The sequence below is a fragment of the Bufo gargarizans genome, chromosome 3 (assembly GCF_014858855.1).
Source record: "Bufo gargarizans isolate SCDJY-AF-19 chromosome 3, ASM1485885v1, whole genome shotgun sequence".
Lineage (NCBI taxonomy): Eukaryota > Metazoa > Chordata > Amphibia > Anura > Bufonidae > Bufo > Bufo gargarizans.
Window position 1 is genome coordinate 471,957,059 of NC_058082.1, and position 18,605 is coordinate 471,975,663.

At 42.2% G+C, this 18,605-nt stretch overlaps 1 protein-coding gene across 1 annotated transcript in view; it reads right to left on the reverse strand.

The window, feature by feature from the left end:
- Window positions 1–4,461: 4,461 nt before the first annotated feature.
- VEGFD (vascular endothelial growth factor D) overlaps window positions 4,462–18,605 on the reverse strand; it is a 102,958-nt gene continuing 88,814 nt past the window's right edge. The window contains exons 5-7 of the mRNA XM_044286755.1: window positions 11,879–11,982; window positions 6,979–7,153; window positions 4,462–5,459 (exon numbers count right to left, since the gene is read on the reverse strand). Coding sequence (XP_044142690.1) covers window positions 5,348–5,459; window positions 6,979–7,153; window positions 11,879–11,982 — 391 coding nt within the window. The 3' untranslated portion in view covers window positions 4,462–5,347. The remainder of the gene's footprint in view (window positions 5,460–6,978; window positions 7,154–11,878; window positions 11,983–18,605) is intronic.

An 18,605-nucleotide genomic window follows, 5' to 3' on the forward strand; every position in this document is an offset into this window, starting at 1 on the left:
TGATGCCAATGACTGGATTCAGTGGTGACGTATTCCCCATGCAGCACCTCACTGCTGGGTCATGTGCCACTTGGGGACACGTCACTGCTGAAGTCAGTCATTGGCTACAGCAGTGTACATGACCATGTCCATACCTGGCCAGAAGTAGCCAATGGAATGGAAGTTGGTGGAACAAAACCCAGGATGCCGGAAGCTGCGGTATGAATCTTTCATTAGGCGATCCACACTAGTGGTCATACGTAAATAGTTAATCATTCCTAATAAACCCCTTTAAGGTTGGATTCACACGTTTCATATTTGCTGAATTTCATTTGCGGCATCCACACTGAAATTCTACAGTACAATGCAAGTGGATGGGGTTTTATAAAATCCCATTCACGGTCACTGTAAAAAATGGAATCTGCATGCGGCACATTTTGATGCAGATTTTTGGGCTGGTTCCACAGTGTCATTTCTTTATTGTGTGTGTTGGGAATCTTGCCAACTTATAACAGAACGATGAAATAAACGAGCAGTTTATTATGTCCACTGGTGTATGTAACTGTGTTTTATTTGTGTGATATTGCAGCAGCTTTACATATAAAACGTGTTATAATTTCAGCACATTCAGGTCACACAAAGTGATGTTGTAGTCAGACAGTCTAAACGGTTTGAAGCATCTGCAGCCGAACCAGATTAATAAGGTAAAGCTATAAAATAGTCATACAAAACACAAAAATACAAAAATAATCCCAACCATTAGCTGGGTCTATCCCACTGATAAACCACAACCACAGGTTCTTTACAAATATAGTATGCCCTTATAGTCTGTCCCATCTCACAACTCGCAGCCTCCTTCTGCCGCACTGCGAAGGGGTCTCCCAACTTCATATACCAGTCCATTTATATCTGCCCTTATACAACTATAGTTAAAGATGCAGCTGGTTCATGAAGAAAACCGCTATCCATGTCCTGGTAGGCAAACAGAACAAAGAAATTCTATGGCCCAATTGCAAAATGTGGGGCCCAAGCTCACTTTTTTTATAATAAACTAAGGGCTCATGCACACGACCGTTGTTGTTTTACAGTCAGTTTTTCACGGATCCATTGTTCCGTATCTGAGTTTTTTCTTGTCCCTGATTTACGTCCTCTTCCGTTCCGTTATTGCACAAAACATATCCGTATGGTATCCGTATTTGATCCGTTTTTTTGTGGATCGGAAATGGAAACAGTAACTTATTAATCACCAAAGACATGAGCAATATGGGCTGGGCATAGCCTTTCTACAGTATGGATCCGCAAAATACGGATGTGTTCCGTGTATGTTCCATATTTTTTGCGGACCCATTGACTTGAATAGGGCCTTGGACCGTGATTTGCGGACAATAGTAGGACATGCACTACTTTTTTGGGGAACAGAAATACGGAAACGGAATGGGCACGGAGTACCTTCTGTTGTTTTTGCGGACCCATTGAAGTGAATGGTTCCGCATACGGTCCGCAAAAAAATGGAACGGAAGCGGAAAGAAAATACGTTCATGTGCATGAGCCCTAAGGGTGAGTTCACATCACCGTTATGGATTCCGTTATTGTATAACGGAAAATAACAGAATCCATAAGACAGAAGTCAAAATGGAAGCCTTTAAAAGGCACTCCGTTTTGCTTTCCGTCATAATAGAAGTCTATGGGCAATCCTAACAGATTTGTCTGGTTTCCGTTATGCAGAACGGCAAAATTTTTTGTCAATAGGACTTTGTTTTCCATCTTGCATAACGGAAACCAGTAATGATTCCCATAGACTTCTATTATGACGGATCAAAACGGAATGCCTCTTAAAGGCTTTTTTGTTTGGACTTCCGTCTTATGGATTCAGTTATTTTCCGTTTTAACCATGTAATAACGGAATCCATAACGGTGATGCGAACTCACCCTAAGGGCTCATGCACACAACAGTATTTTGCGTTCAGTATACTGGCCGTTTTTGTAGTTCAGTATGCGGTACATATACTGAACCATTCGATTCAATGGTTCAGCAAAAAAACCTGAAGTGTCTCCGTGTGCATTCCGTTTCAGTATTTCCGTACCGTGAAAAGATAGAACATGTCCTATTCTTGTCCACAAATCACGGTGCTTGGCTCCATTCAAGTCAATGGGTCCGCAAAAAAAAACAGAACACATACGGAAATGCATCCGTATGTCTTCTGCATCCGTTCCGCTTTTGCTGAACCATCTATTGAAAATGTTATTCCCAGCCCAATTTTTTCTATGTAATTACTGTATAATGTATATGGCATACGGAAAAACGGAAAGGAAACGGAAACACAACGGAAACAAAAAATGGAACAACGGATCCGTAAAAAACGGACCGCAAAACACTTAAAAAGCCATACGGTCGTGGGTAAGAGCCCTAAGACCTCCTGCACACGACCGTTTTTTTCCCCGTTTACTGGCCGTTTTTTGCGTTCCGTATACGGAACCATTCATTTCAATGGTTCCGCAAAAAAAAATGGAATGTACTCCGTATGCAATCCGTTTCCGTTTTTCCGTTCCGTTTAAAGATAGAACATGGCCTATTATTGCCCGCAAATCACATTCTGTGGCTCCATTCAAGTCAATGGGTCCGCAAAAAAACGGAACACATACAGAAATGCATCCGTATGTCTTCCGTTTCCGTTCCGTTTTTTGTGGAACCATCTATTTAAATGTTATGCCCAGCCCAATTTTATCTATGTAATTACTGTATACTGTATATGCCATACGGAAAAACAACGGAACAGAAACCAAAAACGGAACAACGAATCCGTGAAAAACGGACCGCAAAACACTGAAAAAGCCATACGGTCGTGTTCAGGAAGCCTAAGGGAGTTATTTGGCCCTTTAAAAGTATATGTGAAGTCTATAGACACCATCACCAAACTTACTGATGTAGAGTGCATTCACACAACCATATGCACAGTGTGGATGCTGTCCGTGTTCCATCCGTTTTTTGTTTTTTTTGAGGACTCACACGACTGTATGTATTTTATGGTCCGCAAAATACGGACGACATCCGTGTAGTATCCATTTTTTTTTTTTTTTTGGGGGGGGACACCTATTGACTACAGACTTTTATGATATCTGGCTACTTGCAGCCACCACTAAGGGGGGTGGGGGCTCTCTTCATAGAAATTTGTACAACTAGTGTTGAACACAATGGGCCAGATATATCATTAGGCAAAGTCACTTTTGTGGAGTGGAAAAGTCGCAAAAAAGTCCCAAAGGCTAAAACTGCGCACAAATTTGCGACTTTTCTGCTCTGCACTATGCTCGCCAGTTTTCTGAAAGTGGGCGTGTTTTCGTATGTAAATGAATCTCTAGACAGATTTACTATTGGGACTTTTTAAAAAAGTCGCAAAAAAGTCTCAAAAAAGTCGCAACTTCACTCCAGTGAGGACCATGCTTATCTTATGAGACTTTTTAATAGAACATGCGACTTTTTCATAAAAACGTGCGACTTTTGTAAAGCTGCTTACTGACGGATAAACTGCTACCGTCAAACCACATTTATTACAGTCTTAAAGGGGCGATCATAAATCTGACTTGGCTAAAACTGACTTTAGCCATATGTGAAAGTGGAGTCAGCTGTCAGAGTCGTGATAAATCTGGCCCAATGAGTTCTGTAGTATGCAGTGCGCCCCCTTGTGTCTGCTAAAGGCAAATGCAATCACTATGTGACAGATAAGACTCATTTTATAAATCTTTTTACATTTTAAAGTTTTGATATTTTTGTTTTTCCTAACCTTTTCATAGCCCATTGAATATTTATCCCAAAAAAATATAAATTTGTAATCGGATTTTCGATGACAGGATGTGGAGAAGGATCCATTTTTTTTTTATTATTCAGTAGTTTTTTTTGGGGGAATACAATATTGATGACCTATCTTCAGGATAGCTCAATATCAGATTGGTGGGAGTCCGACTCCCAGCACCCTCTCAAATCAGCTGTTTGAAGAGGCCATGGCTCTCTGGGGAGTTTTGCAGCCTCTTCACAGTTTACCAAGCACAGTGCCGTACATTGTATAGGCGCAGTGCTTGATATTGCATCTCAGGCCCAACCACCTGAATGGGACTGAACTGTCTTCAGACTGCTGATCGTCAGGGTGCTGGAAGTTGGACCCCCATCGATCTGATACTGATGAACTATCCTGAAAATAAGTCATGACTCAGTGTTGTACTCCTGGAAAACTAGTTTAAGCAAATGAGGTATCCTCCCTCTCATTTACCCTGCTTTCACACCTAAGCGTTTCTCAAACGCGCGTTTTACGCACGTTTTTGTCGCGCGTTTTTATGCACGTTTTTTGTAATAGTAAACGCGCGTTTTACGCGCGTTTTGGTGATTGACAGCAGTGTTGTCCAATGAGTCTATGGCCCAAACGCGCGTCAAACGCCCCAAAAAAAGCTCCTGAACTTGTTTATGCGTCGGGCGTTTTACAGCGCGTTCAAACGCGCTGTAAAACGCTCAAGTGTGAACCAGGGCCATAGGAAAGCATTGGTTTTCACGTGTTGAGCGTTTTACAGCGCGTTTGAATGCGCTGTAAAACGCTCAGGTGTGAACTTAGGGTTAAGGTTTGACTGGTGATGACTTCCATCCACATTGTTCTTATCCACATATCTTGAGATATCTTGCTTCCAGCAAACATATAGTTTAAGCTTCCCAGACAGTGGTTGATTCTGCCTTAAGGTCAAGAGTTGTAGGACTGGGAACTAAAAGTGGCCCAGGAAAAAAAATTAAAAGAGGCCCCATGTTGCAGGCGGGTCCATACCGAAAGGAGGCAACATAATAAGGCAGGGGCAACAGAAGCAGGAGGGCCAGCAAAACCATAGGGCAGAGCAATATACCTCCTCAGCTGAACCAAATACCACAGTGCAGCACAAAATACTGCCACCTGTGCCACAGTTTTCAACGATATAGCTGTCCTGAGGACGTCAATACAGTTGAATTCAGGAGGACTGTTGGCCCTCCTAGGCATCGACTTACCAAGAAATTTTTCTGTAGGGTCTATGGCCAATCCTCGCCTGTCACTGACCAACTATAAGTTCAGTCCAGATAGTCAGTCCACCATTGCTTTTAATAAGTCTCAGGTTTGGATGAAGTGATCACACTGATCAGCAAGGATTGCCTGAGTGTAGGTGGCTTCAAAGAGCTGGTTTTGGTGGTTCATTTACATCCATCACAGCAGAAATCCATTGGACCGTTGTCTGTACTGCAATTATTTATCCTCAGACATCATTGTCCACCTTAATAACAGTAGATATAGATATATGAATGTTCTCCCCGTAGTAATGCTCTGAATTGTCCTCTGAGATCTTGAACTGTGATGCCTTCTACTTATGGATTGTCTCTGAGGTTAAGTCCTCTTCTGAGGCAGGGGCACTGTTTAGCACAGGCTCTTCTACCACCTGGGCACACTTTGGCTTGGAATGGGCAATCGTCTTTACAGCTGTGGGACAAAAGGTAATCATATAAGAATGGTAGTGGTCACCACAGGATAAATCATCTACTGTATGTACCGAACCCCTACCAGAAACTGAAACACATGAGAACTGCTTTAAAATAGCATGTGTTTGCTAATATAGGATCTATTAAAGTTTCAGACCAAAAACCTGAGGCTGCACTACTGAGAGATTATGATCTCAATAATATTTTCCCTTCTGGTGTCATGTGCAGTGTTATCATGAAAATCCTGTGTAGCTTCAACTAATTAAACACAATATCTGCACCCTGCCATGGTTTCATGGCAAATGATCTGGAAGAGGTCCACAACATGTACAGGCACCCTTAAAGAATTCAGGGGCTCTGAAAGTTTTCATAGTAATTAAAGAGATGTTGTCACCTCTCCTTGAAATGTCTGTTTTAGTAACTACTTGTGACTCCAATGAGATAACAATTCTGTTATTCTTGGTGTTATGCTTGGTGGTGGCCGGACTTTGCGGGGCTCCGTTCCCGATATGGGTGCGGGTCCCAGTGGTGGGACCCGCACCTATAAGACAATGAGGACATATCCTAGCGATATGCCCCCATTGTCTGAGATTAGACAACCCCTTTAAGTTAGTCTGCAGGGTTGCTTATTTCATAAGACCCTAATATTTCCTAGTCCCCTATTTATGACAAGCAAGCCCTTGAATATGAGCTGTTGCAGTGAGCAACCTAAATTTACTAGTGAATCCATTTGGCACAACTCACTAGGCAAGTTAAACACGTTTATATTTTTTATGACTGCACACAATTCTACCAATAATTTTAATAAAATTGCGGTGTATTTTATAACTCCTGGCAACTTTCTCCTCACACTTTTCAAAACGGTTGAGCACCATTCAAGTGACGGGAGCTGAGCCACAATATCATATACGGCCCATGGATAGGAGTGACCCTGATTCTGGAAGATGTTTTTCTAATATTATATAATCCTTTTAAGGCACCTCAGAAATAAGTGGTCCCTAATGACTATACCAGGTACTTCCAAACCATACACACTGTAGTAGTCACAAAAGCTTAAAGGGGAATTCAGGTATTTATGCAATATTTGTAGCCTATCTGTATTATCAGTAGAATACATAGTTTTTCTGGTGAACCAACCATCATTACTTACCTTGCCGATCCTCAGGCGCTGTTGTTTTGCTGCTGTGCTTGTCCTCACTCCTTTCCGATCCCTGGTCTCCGGCTGGACACGAGGGTAATGGTTTGGACTGTCCTCTCAGCCAATCACAGGACGAGGCAGGTCATTGCTGCAGGCAGTGATTGGCTGAGTCGGAGGTCAAAGCCGTTTCTGGAGTGTTGAGCCTGTTGCCGGGAAGTGGAGAAGAGCAGGAACTGGAGCAGCAACACAACAGTAATGGGGGATGGGTAAAGTGACTAATGATGGTTGGGTATTTTTAGCTCATTCCAATAAAAATATTTTTTTAAATATTTTCTCTGGTAAAACCTTTTTAAGCACCATGTTCATTATTAGAAATCCTCACCTGCAGGTTTCTGGGTGAAATATTTTCCTCTTTTCACAGCAGCTATCCAGACTTTCACTGCATTCACTACAGGTACAGTTCTCTTTATTCAGCACGAGGTTTCCGGGACATTTCAGCTTGCACACACATTCACAATTGTCTTCAAACTCCATGTGTGCGCCGCATAAGGCCAACTCTGAGCCAAGAACAATGTAATACATTAATATCTTTATGCAATAGCTGAAGATAAAAATGCAGTCACATCACAGACAAGACAGGTGTACAGTTCTGGGCTCCTGTGAACAAGGCAGACATAGCAGAGCTGGAGAGGGAGAGCTACTAAAGTAATAACTAGAATGGGTGGACTACAGCACCCTGAAAGATTATCAAAATTACGGTTATTCAGTTTAGAAAAAAGACGACTAAGGGGAGATCTAATAACTATGTATAAATATATCAGGGGTCAGTACAGAGATCTCTCTCATCATCTATTTATCCCAGGACTGTGACAAGGGGGCATTGTCTGCATCTAAAGAAAAGAAGGTTTCTACAGAAACATAGAAGAGGATTCTTTACGGTAAGAGCAGTGAGACCAAGGAACTCTCTGCCTGACGAGGACCTCCGCTGATCAGCTGTTTGAGAAGGACTTGTGAGCGCCATCGACTTCTCACAGCTTACCGTAGGGCAGTGACATCATGTTCATTGGTCACGTGGCCTAGGTACAGCTCAGTACCATTCACATGAATGGGCTGAGCTGCGATACCAAGCACAGTTGCTATACAATGTACAGCACTGTGCTTGGTAAGCTATGAGAAGGCAGCACCGCAGCATCATCAAACAGCTGATCAGCAGAGTTCCTGGTTGTCAGACCCCCACCGATCAGATACTGATAACCTATCCTGAGGATTGGTTATCAGTATAAAAAAGTAGGAAAACCTCATTTAAGGCTATGTACACCTTTGGGGGCATTTTTTTCCCCGTATTATTGCATTGTACTTATTTTGAGCTAAAAAATAATTTTTTTAATTGATCTTTATTAAAATAATGGAGCCCTGTACAGAGCTGAGATGCCTTAATAGAGGGATCCGAATTTTCTCTCTGCTCCGTCAGACAGGTTGCTGACTAGCTCTTTATCTCTGCTCTCTGACATTATAAATAGAGATGAGCGAATTTTTCAAAAATTCGATTCGCCGGTTCGCCATATTTTTTGGGGAAAATTTGGTTCGATCCGAAAAAATTTGCGGTGAATTACGTTAAAAACTGATATTTCCTGGCTGCAGAGAGCCTTTATAGTGGTATAGAACACTGTGCCTTGCAGTAACATGCATAGGGAGTCTGCTGTGGTAGCGAAATAATACTGTGAGTCCGGAACAGCCATCACAGAGCGCAGTAAGGACGCTCCAGCAGCCGGGACACTCGCACCTTACAAAGAAGGTAAACTACAGTCAGGGTGCAGCACTTCTCAGTGTGTGGGACGCCACACCAGGTGCAGCACCCGACTGGTATATTACCCCCATCTTTTTTTCTTTTTCATCCTTTTTCCAATATTGCATTTATTTCTGCCTCAACAATATTTTATATATTTTATACAAACTTTCTACTGCAAATTGCTGACAAGAGCCATTTATCCACCAGAGTGCCAATGAACTATTGAAGGTGGTAACCACCACCATACGACCACCACATTGCTCAATTTTTGCACTCCCACCTCTGCATTTTGCAATTTTTATTTTTACCTTTATTATTATCATTACCCTTTTAATATTCCCTAACCCTCCCCTATACTATTGATATGGACAACCAATAAATGCATATTTTTACCATCCAATCTGTCTACATTGCTCTTTAAGTGTTACTACCAGATGTAGAGTGCCGGTTTTCGTTATACACTTTTAATTGACCAAATTATGTTGTTGTGGGTCCAGCAGCAAACATAATGAAGACGCTCATCACTACACACCAGCAGAATTTGCCTTTACCATCTATTCACAATTAAATCAAGCAGCTTCAGTAAGTTGGAAATATTCATGTTATCAGTCACTGCAGGACCCCTGCGCTGATCGGGCGGGCGCAGCTCCTGCACCCGCCCGATCAGTCCTCCGTACATGTACGGCGCTGGTCCTTAAGGGGTAAATCAAGCAGCTTCAGTAAGTTGAAAATATTCATGTGTTTTTATCTGCTCCGTCTGCATTAGATCTCCACAGCATACAAGACATAACAGGAGAGCCTCTGCTTTGGAGTCCAAGTCCAGTTTCTTAAGATCAGGAGTTCCATCAGAATTGTGCATAACATTCTTGCTCCCTGTCCAAAGCCATAACAAAAGGACTCCGTAGGCATACACATCAGAGGAAGCTGAAGCTGGTTGCCCCAATTTTAATTCAGGAGCAGTAAACAGCGGGAAGCAAATAGAGGTGGCTGAACTCCGCTTCTCTATATTTCTTGTGAAGTCAATGTCTTCAACTATGCCACTCTCGCGATTTACAGCAAATACATTATTTTCATGTAGAGATCCAAGAATTATGTTGGAGGCATGTAGTGTATGTAAGCCATGTGCGACCCTTCTTATCACTCTCACGCTGTTCTGCACCTGGTTTGCCTGGGCAAACGGAGTCACACTAAAGGCTACACTACACTAAAGGCTTTTCAACATATAACATCAGTTTATACAGAACAAAGTCTACAATAACCCATCAATTCTCCCCCAAAAAGCCTGTTTCACAGAAACAATTTCACGACTATGTAATTTGGTCCATACCGCAAAAAGGGCTTTAGAATATATAACTGTACCGCTGAACAGCAATTAGGCCCTAATTTTTTTTCCACTTTTCCACTACACTAAAGGCTTTTCAACATATAACTGCACCGCTGAGCGGCAAATATATATTTTTTTTTTCCGCTAATACACGTCACAAAAGGCTTTACCACAGATAACTGCACCGCTGAGCGGCAAATATATTTTACTTTTGCCACTAATACACGACAAAAAGGGCTGTAATTTTCTCACTTCACCACACAACAGCTAATAAGCCCTTTTTCCCACTAATACAAGCCAAAAATGCTTTAGAACAACACAAGGACAAATAAGACGTAGAAATATTTACTTGTAATAAACCCTGTTAATGGCTGTATCAATCAGCACTTGCACCCTAATCAGAATGGTTTGCTGGAATTACAGAGCTCTATAATGGCAATTTGCATCCCCAGTCAGTGCAGCAAGGTGTAATAGGAATGTTCCTATTACCCAGGCTGTCACCTCCCCTACAAAACTCTTTTCAGCATAAATGCTGTGGAATGCTTCCTCCCTATCCCTTCCCTACATCTTGAATAATCTTTGCCTGAACTTGTAAATCTTTTTTTTTTAGTACAATGATGTTTTTTCTATCACTGTCCCTAGCGCCTGCAGACGTCTCTCCCTACACTAAGTACACTGGTAAATGGCAGAATCTAAGATGGCTGAGGCTATTTATAGGGCTGTGACATCACAGGGCTGGCTGGCTGCTGATTGGCTGCATGCATGGCATGATGGGTGATCCCGCCTTCCCAGAGTTCTTTTCTCAATGTCCTCACATGTGCAGCAGCCATTTTAGGAAAAAATGTGATTCGTTAAAACGAAGCGCAAGGAAATTCGGCTTCGGTGCAAATCGAATTTTTCATGAAATTCCACTTTGTCAGCTTCCATTCGCTCATCTCTAATTATAAACACTCATTATAGCTCAGTTCTTATATTCCTGATAAGAATGTGACTTAAGTGTTTTATGATCTCTTAGTAAATTAGAGATAAGGGTTATAAGATGACTGGCACAAAGTAAAAAGTATGATTCACACAGCTAGACAAAACAATGAACCCTTTGTGACTGAACAGCTCAATATTTTTAATAAAGACCAATTGAAAAAAGATTTTTTAGCCCAAAATGAGTAAAATGCAATCATAAAATTAAAAATTGTCTCTGAAGGTGTACATAGCCTTTAAGCAGCTAATATATCTCACTTTTGAGAATATGTTCTGTCTTACGCTGGTACAGGTGAATTGATCTCTATCTATAGGACATATTAACATTGAAACTCACAGTAGGAGAACACGTGTGACTAAAGATTAGGCAGTAAAATAATTAAAGAGGATCTGTCACTTCTCCTGACATGTCTGGTTTAGTAAATGTTTATATTTTTTTCTAGACAGCAATATTGTTGGGAAACATAATGACAAATTTGCTGCTGCCAGTGTCTAGAGTATCATGTTTTCATTGTTTATCCTTTTGCCTTCCTTCACACATTTTTTTTAAATTCACAACTCATGTTTTGTGTTTTTGTATGGATAGGGAAAAACGCCAGAAAAAAGGGCATACCTATGCATGCTGTGATATCATGAGATAAACACGGGAAGAGCTCATGCATATGAACGTGTGCCGGCCGTTCTGTCATTGGGGACCCCAATTTGCAGTTCCCAGTGCACAGCCCCATTCATGCAGACAGATCCAGACCCATTCAGCTTGAGTGGGTCCGTGATCCATGCACACAGCAAAATAACATGTTCTATTATTTAGTGGAACGAAACCCTACGGAAACACTCCATAGAGCTTCCGCGGGGTTCCGTGCCTCCGTTACACATCGCACCTTTCGGATTGCGGGCTGCAATATGGGCCTGGCCGGCACAGGTTCCTGTGAATGAGTCCTAATGCTGTGACGTCTTATCAGAGTCAATTTTAGCTTGGCTACATGTTTATGTCCAACTCCTCTACCCTAAAAGGACAGGGGGGGGGGGGGGGGTTGTCTTTCTGAGGTCACATCTTTAAATAATGAATAATTAGAAAATAATGTAACACAATGAAGTAATCCATCATAGTCATCAATATGTTGTCAAAAGATTGCAACACGTGTAGAAACATACATGTCACATACATGTATCAGCCGCTGAGAACAGTACCTTCCCTTCTTCTGATAAGTGGTGTATCCTTTTCTAGCACACACTCACACTTGGTACTGTTCCACTGGAAACCAGAAGGACAATATCTATTTTCTTGAAAACAACTAAAAAAAATTAAACAATAGATATCAGTAAAGATTCAAATTTAGAAATTCAGATGACATTTTTCAAAAAATGTAGATTCTAAGTTGAATTTTGTGTGATTCAATTTGGAGAGGAGAGAGATAGAGCACTTTTCAATTCGTGTAGAACTTTTTTGAACCCAATCGAATTACGTGAGTGAATCAGCCCAATTGGACTCGAAATTGAATTTTTTACGCGATTTGCAGACTGAATACATTATTTTTCCAGGTTAAAGAACAACACTGTAGCGGGAAGGGGGGGCTTGATAGATGCTGAGCTTCAGCCACCCTATTAGTATTCCACATAGCAATACAACTACTTTGGTGCTTGAACATTTGTGAACCCTTCAGAATTTTACATATTTCTACAAAAATGTTACCTAGAACTATATCCGATTTTCACACAATTCCTAAAAGTAGATAAAGATAACCAAATAAAACAAATGAGTCAAAAATATTAGACTTGGTCATTTATTTATTGAGGAAAATAACCCAACATCACATGTGTTTCAGTAGCAAAAGTATGTGAACCTTTGCTTTCAGTATGTGGTGCAACTTCAACTATACATTTCCGGTAATTGTTGATCAGTCCTGCACATCAGTTTGGAGGAATTTTAGCCCATTCCTCCATACAAAACAGTTTTAACTCTGTTGGTGGGTTTTCTCCCAAGAACTCTTCACTTCAGGTCCTTCCATAACATTTGTATTGGATTAAGGTCAGGATTTTGCCTTGGCCATTCCAAAACTTTGCTTGGCTGTCTGAGAGACCTTGATTGGGGTACTATTTCTTCTTATGGAGGGTGCCGAGTATGCACGAGGAATATCGTAAGCCAGTCAACGTTCCTCTGGGTTTCTGGGAAAAATATATGAAAATTAGCAATTACATCTGCTGGCATCAGATAGGCTTAGGGAAGCTAAATTTCCACAAACCCAGAGGGCCATTGCCTGGCTTACAATACTCCACAGACGTACTACTCATACTAGTAATTCACCGTAATGAGAAACAATACCCCTCAGACAACGCATATCTCTCTCTCTCTCAATCTGAACTTTTTGGGAAATTTGTGACGAATTCCGAACTGGTAGAATCGATTTGCTCATCCTTAACAGGATGTAATGTATAATATCAAAACGGATCCTATAAAGGGCACACTGTATGGTGTAGGGAACCATGTTTCATTATCTAAAGGTATATCTACAGTTCTATTCATGGATTAATCGCTTTAGTAATAGTAAAATCTAATTGCTATAATATGATAGGTAAAAAAATATTAGCAGCTTCCAGCCAAACCACTGGCGGACATGAACTAGACATTGCATATTCTAAAAGAAAAGACCTCATAGTATGACTTTTTTTTTTTTTTTTACAAGATTTTATGATATATATTTTATTACCAACATACCTCCTGCATCAAATTAACTCAGCTCAGAGACAAATCTCGTATTATCTAGGCCAGGGCTTGTGTAATTTTACATTGCAGGAGATCAGAGCAACGCAGAATATGTTAATAGGAAACAGGCCGCGCTGAAGTATTCGTGTTTATCATTACATGGTCCTCACTAGTCATCCGTGCAGAAAACATGCTCTACCATGGTTCCAGACATGCCCAGGGACAAAATGACAACAGTGTGGAGACACACCTAACAGGCCCATAACCTCGTGTCCTCATACATAACTATTCCTCATTTTGAATCCATTTCTATTTACTTAGTAAAACCCTTTAAAGAGTAATTACACTTTTTTTCAACTTTTAATATGTCATAGAGAGATGCCAGAAGTGTCGATCGACGAGGGTCCCAGCTCTGAGACCCCCACCGATTGCTAAAACTAGTGGCCAGAAGTGCTCAGCCGAGTGCAGCTTCTCCTCACTGCTGAGCGTAAGACTGTAGACCAGGGGTGCACAACCTTTTCTGGCTGGGGGGCACATTGTCAGACTAAACCAACTCCAAGGGCCAAAAATAAAACTTGAAGGGGTATTACCAACTGAAATACTGTATTTATGGCATCTTAAACATACAGTATATATCATAAATGTCTAGTTACACTTCCAGGACTCCCATCTAATAGGAGAATACATGAAAGATACATGTGAGCAGCCACAAGACCTAGACATACATGTCTGCTACCAGATAGTTGGGGGTCGCACAGAATGGTATTGAGGGCCACATGTGGCCCCCGGGCTGCAGGTTGTGCACCCCTTCTGTAGACAAACTCAATGGACTTTCTTTGAGTTTGTCTACAGTCTCGCGCTCAGCAGCGAGGAGAAGCTGCGCTCGGCTGAGCACTTCTGACCTCTCGTTCTAGCGATCGGCGGAGGTTTTAGAGCTTGTACCCCCCCCCCCCCCGATCAACACCTGATATGTCCCTATGACATATCAAAAATAATAAAAAAAAGTGTAATGACTCTTTAAGAGGTATTCCGGATAGGAGATAACAATTAGATCAGTGGGGATCTTACCACTGGGACCCCCACCAATCACGAGAACGGGGGCCTTGTATCTTCTGCAGCCCCCCTGAAAAGAATGGAGAGGCCAGTCACCACGTGCATGGCTGCTCCATTCATTTCTATGTCCCAGAGATAGCTTAGTACAGCTATTTCCAGAATTCCCATAAAAATTAATGAGCAGACACAGGCATGCCCGACCAGCTGCTCCGTTCTTTTCAGAGGGTACGGGGCCCCGTCCTCGTGATCGGTGGGTGTCCCAGTGGTAGGACCCCCACGATCTAGAGGATAACTTCAACCAATGGGAATACCCCTTTAACTGAAAAAAAAAACAAAAAAAAAACTGCAGACCCCCTTAGTGATTCATAGCACAAACATATGCCTTGAGGAATGCAGACAATAATGTCCCTGCTTTTTTTTTTGGTCAGGAATTTTTACTTATTGTGTAAGAATTTTTGCTAGACCCGCTTCGCTGTTACATTTTGCAGACATCTCATAGATTTCCAAGCACGCTGTGGTAATAAGCAAAGGAATTGTTGAAATGTTGTTATTAAAAGTTTTGCCTAATCACATATTTTACAAAACTTTGCAACATCTTCACATATTTGTTGCACGCTCTTGTTTCTTTTCTAGTTTTTTTTATGTTTGGCATTTTAACATCTTTGCATGGAAACAATTTTAATGATTTTTTTTTATAGATCAATATTTGTTCCAAGTCTTTTCTATGCTGGTCTTAGGGTCTTAGTCTGAGTTCTGTTGGCGACAGATGCATCACGATTATTATGAGGCGCACAGATTTTAATAATTGTGTTGCAGTCTGTGCACCAAAACGGGTACATTTTTAAAGTGGGGCTTGTGCCAAAATGTTCGACTTTTTTACACCAGGAAACTGGCATAGGAAGCTTAATCAATTCTCCCCTTAAGGCCTCATGCACACAACACTGTACGGGCCCCGGCCGTGTTTGCGCGAATGGATCCGCAATCCAGAAGGTGCAGTGCAAAAAAGAGGCATGTGGAAGACCATTGTGGAAGTGCTCATCTCCATAGTCATCTGTATCGCCATCCTCAGGACAGCGATACAGATGCCTGTGCTGCGGCGGGGCAGGGGAGAGGCGTCTCCCTTACCTGTTCCTCTGATAAGCTGCAGGCACTAGGCTTGCAGCCTATCAGAGGCCAGTGCAGGCGGCGCAATGACGTCATTGCGCCACCTGAGCCATACAGCGCGGGACACAGGCAAAAAGAGGCCTGCATCGCATCGCTGCCAGCCTGATGAAGGTAAGTATAAGTGTTTATTTTTTTTATATGGTAGTACTTACTGGCACATGATTGGGATGGGGGCCCTTGTTACTGGCACATGATTGGGGGGCATCCATGGGGGCACTTGTTACTGGCACATGATTGGGGCACCTGTTACTGGCACATGATTGGGGTGAATCTATGGGGGCACTTGTTACTGGCACATGATTGGGGTGCATCTATGGGGGCACTTGTTACTGGCACATGATTGGGGGGCATCTATGGGGCACCTGTTACTGGCACATGATTGGGGGCATCTATGGGGCACTTGTTACTGGCATTATTTGGGGCATCTGTGGGGGCACACATTACTGGCACATTATTGGGGGCACTGTGGTGGCATCTATGGTGGTAATTCTTACTGGCAAATTATTGGTGGCACTTTTTACTGGCACGTTATTGGGTGGCACTATGGGGACATCTACTGAGGCCACAAAAAAGGGGTATTTTATATGGGGGGCTCTGTATAGGGGCATTTTTTACTGGGGCACATTATTGTGGGTACTTTGGGGAAGGGGAGAGAGGAGTACTATGGGCTCATCTATGGGGGGCACTAAGAAGGGGTATTTTATACTTGCAAATTATGGGCGACACTGAGGGCATCTACTGGGGCACTATATGTGGGGCATTTTATACTGGTACATTATGGGGGGCACTAGGAGGAAGGGGGGAGAGGAGCACTATGGGGGCATTTACTGAGGGCACTATATAGGGGTATTTTAAACTAGCATACTACAGTATGGGGACATTAGCTCAACTGGGGGCATTAAAAGAGGGTATTTTTTTGCACTGGTACATTATAAGGAGAATTATTACTACTGGGGGGCATTATGACGGGCTTTATTACTACTGGGGGTCTATGGGGAACATGATTACTAGTATGGGCACTATGGAAGCATTATTACTTCTGGGGCACAGTGGGGACATGTTGGGGGCACTGTAAGAGCACCATCACTACTATGTGTGCTCTAGTAGAGAATTATTACTATTAGTGGGACTTTTGGGAGCACTATTACTGTGGGGGCATCTTGGCACAGTATCAGCTTACCACAATTATTTTTGGGGGACATTATGTTTACACTATTAGTGTCAGGGGCACTATTTGCTGGGCACAGTTATTTTAGGGCAGTGTGTGCCAATAATTATTGAAGGGGGCATTATCTGGGTGGCACTAGTATTATCAGGGGGTTTATCTGTTTCTGCAGTATAGTATTGGGAAGCACAGCGGCACAGTATTGGGGGTGGTAGGATGATTTGTCCAGAAGATAGGAGGATGATGGAAAAGTAATACTAAGATTTTGTTTGTCAAACTGCAGAGAAGAGAAATGGCTGAAAAAAGGTGGTCTGATCTGAAAGGAGAAGATGAGGAAAGAGAACATCTACATCCAAGGAGACGTCACTGGATGTAAGAGGTATGTGGCGCTGCATTACCCTGTATGTTCTGTAGTGATGGGAGGGTGGATAAAGAATTTGGCCCACCCTCCGCATCCTGGCCCCAGACTTCAGGTCACCCTGTGCGTGTCCTGAATTCTGGGTGCTCACACCCATCTACTACATTATCTGTACGCAGAGAATTATCACTCTGTTATCTGTGGAGAAGAAAGAACTTTGTGGCACCCTGTTGTAGGTACGCTACTGGAAGTCGGGTTCCTACCCCGTTGTATCAATAAGAATATAAACTCCAGTTTATGCGATGTGACAAATTTCATTTGATCAGAAATGCGGAAGATGTGACAAATTTCATTAAATCATATACATCGCATAAACTGGAGTTTATATTCTTCCTGTGTTATCTGTGGTGTTACGTGTGACTGCAAGTGATATCTATGCATTTTCTGTAAAAAAAAGGGGCGTGGCCACAGGGTGGGGTGGGGTGGGGCGCAATACTTGGCTTGCCCCGGGTGCTGGCAACCCACGCTGCACCACTGCTCATCAGTATCTTTGCACTGCTAAACCTCTTTAATTACCGTACTGGATGCCCACCGAATTACAAAGCTCATTTTGGCAGGATAGTTTACTGTTTGCGTCGTCAGCCATATTTTTTTATTATGTAGTTCAGTATATTTAACTTGTTGTTTATCTTTTATTAATTTTATTTTGAGGGGGAATGGAAAAAAAACAGCATTGTTTCCATGTTTTAACTTTACACTGTTTACCGCCTGGCATAAATGACATGTTATACTATCGGCTGGTAGGATTACAGGGATAATAAATATGTTTGTTTTTTTATGTTTTACTACTTTTGTAGAATAGAAACCAGTTGTTGAAAATAGTTTTTGTATCACCACATGCCAAGAGCCAAATCTTTGTATTTTTCCATCAATGTTGCCGTATGAGGACTTGTATTTTGGGGCTCAAGTCATGGTTTTCAATACAACTCTTTTGGGGCACGTATAAATTATTGATTACCATATTTTTCGCCCTATAAGATGCACCTAGGTTTTTGAGGAGGAAAATAAGGGAAAAATTTGTTTGAAACAAAAGGTGGGTTTTGAACTAATGGTGGTCTGTGGATGACACTATTATGGGGAATCTGTGGATGGTACTGTTATGGAGGGACCTGTGGATGGCACTGTTATGGGGATCTGTGGATGACACTGTTATGGGGGGATCTGTGGATTACACTGTTCTGGGGTGATCTGTGGATGGCACTGTTATGGGGGATATGTGGATGGCACTGTTATGGGGGATATGTGGAAGGCACTGTTATGGGGGATCTGTGGTTGACACAGTTATGGGGAGAGGGATCTGTGGATGGCACTGTTATGGGGAGAGTGATCTGTGGATGGCAATGTTATGGGGAGGGGGATCTGTGGATGGCAATGTTATGGGGACATGTGTGGATGACACTGTTATGGGGGGGGG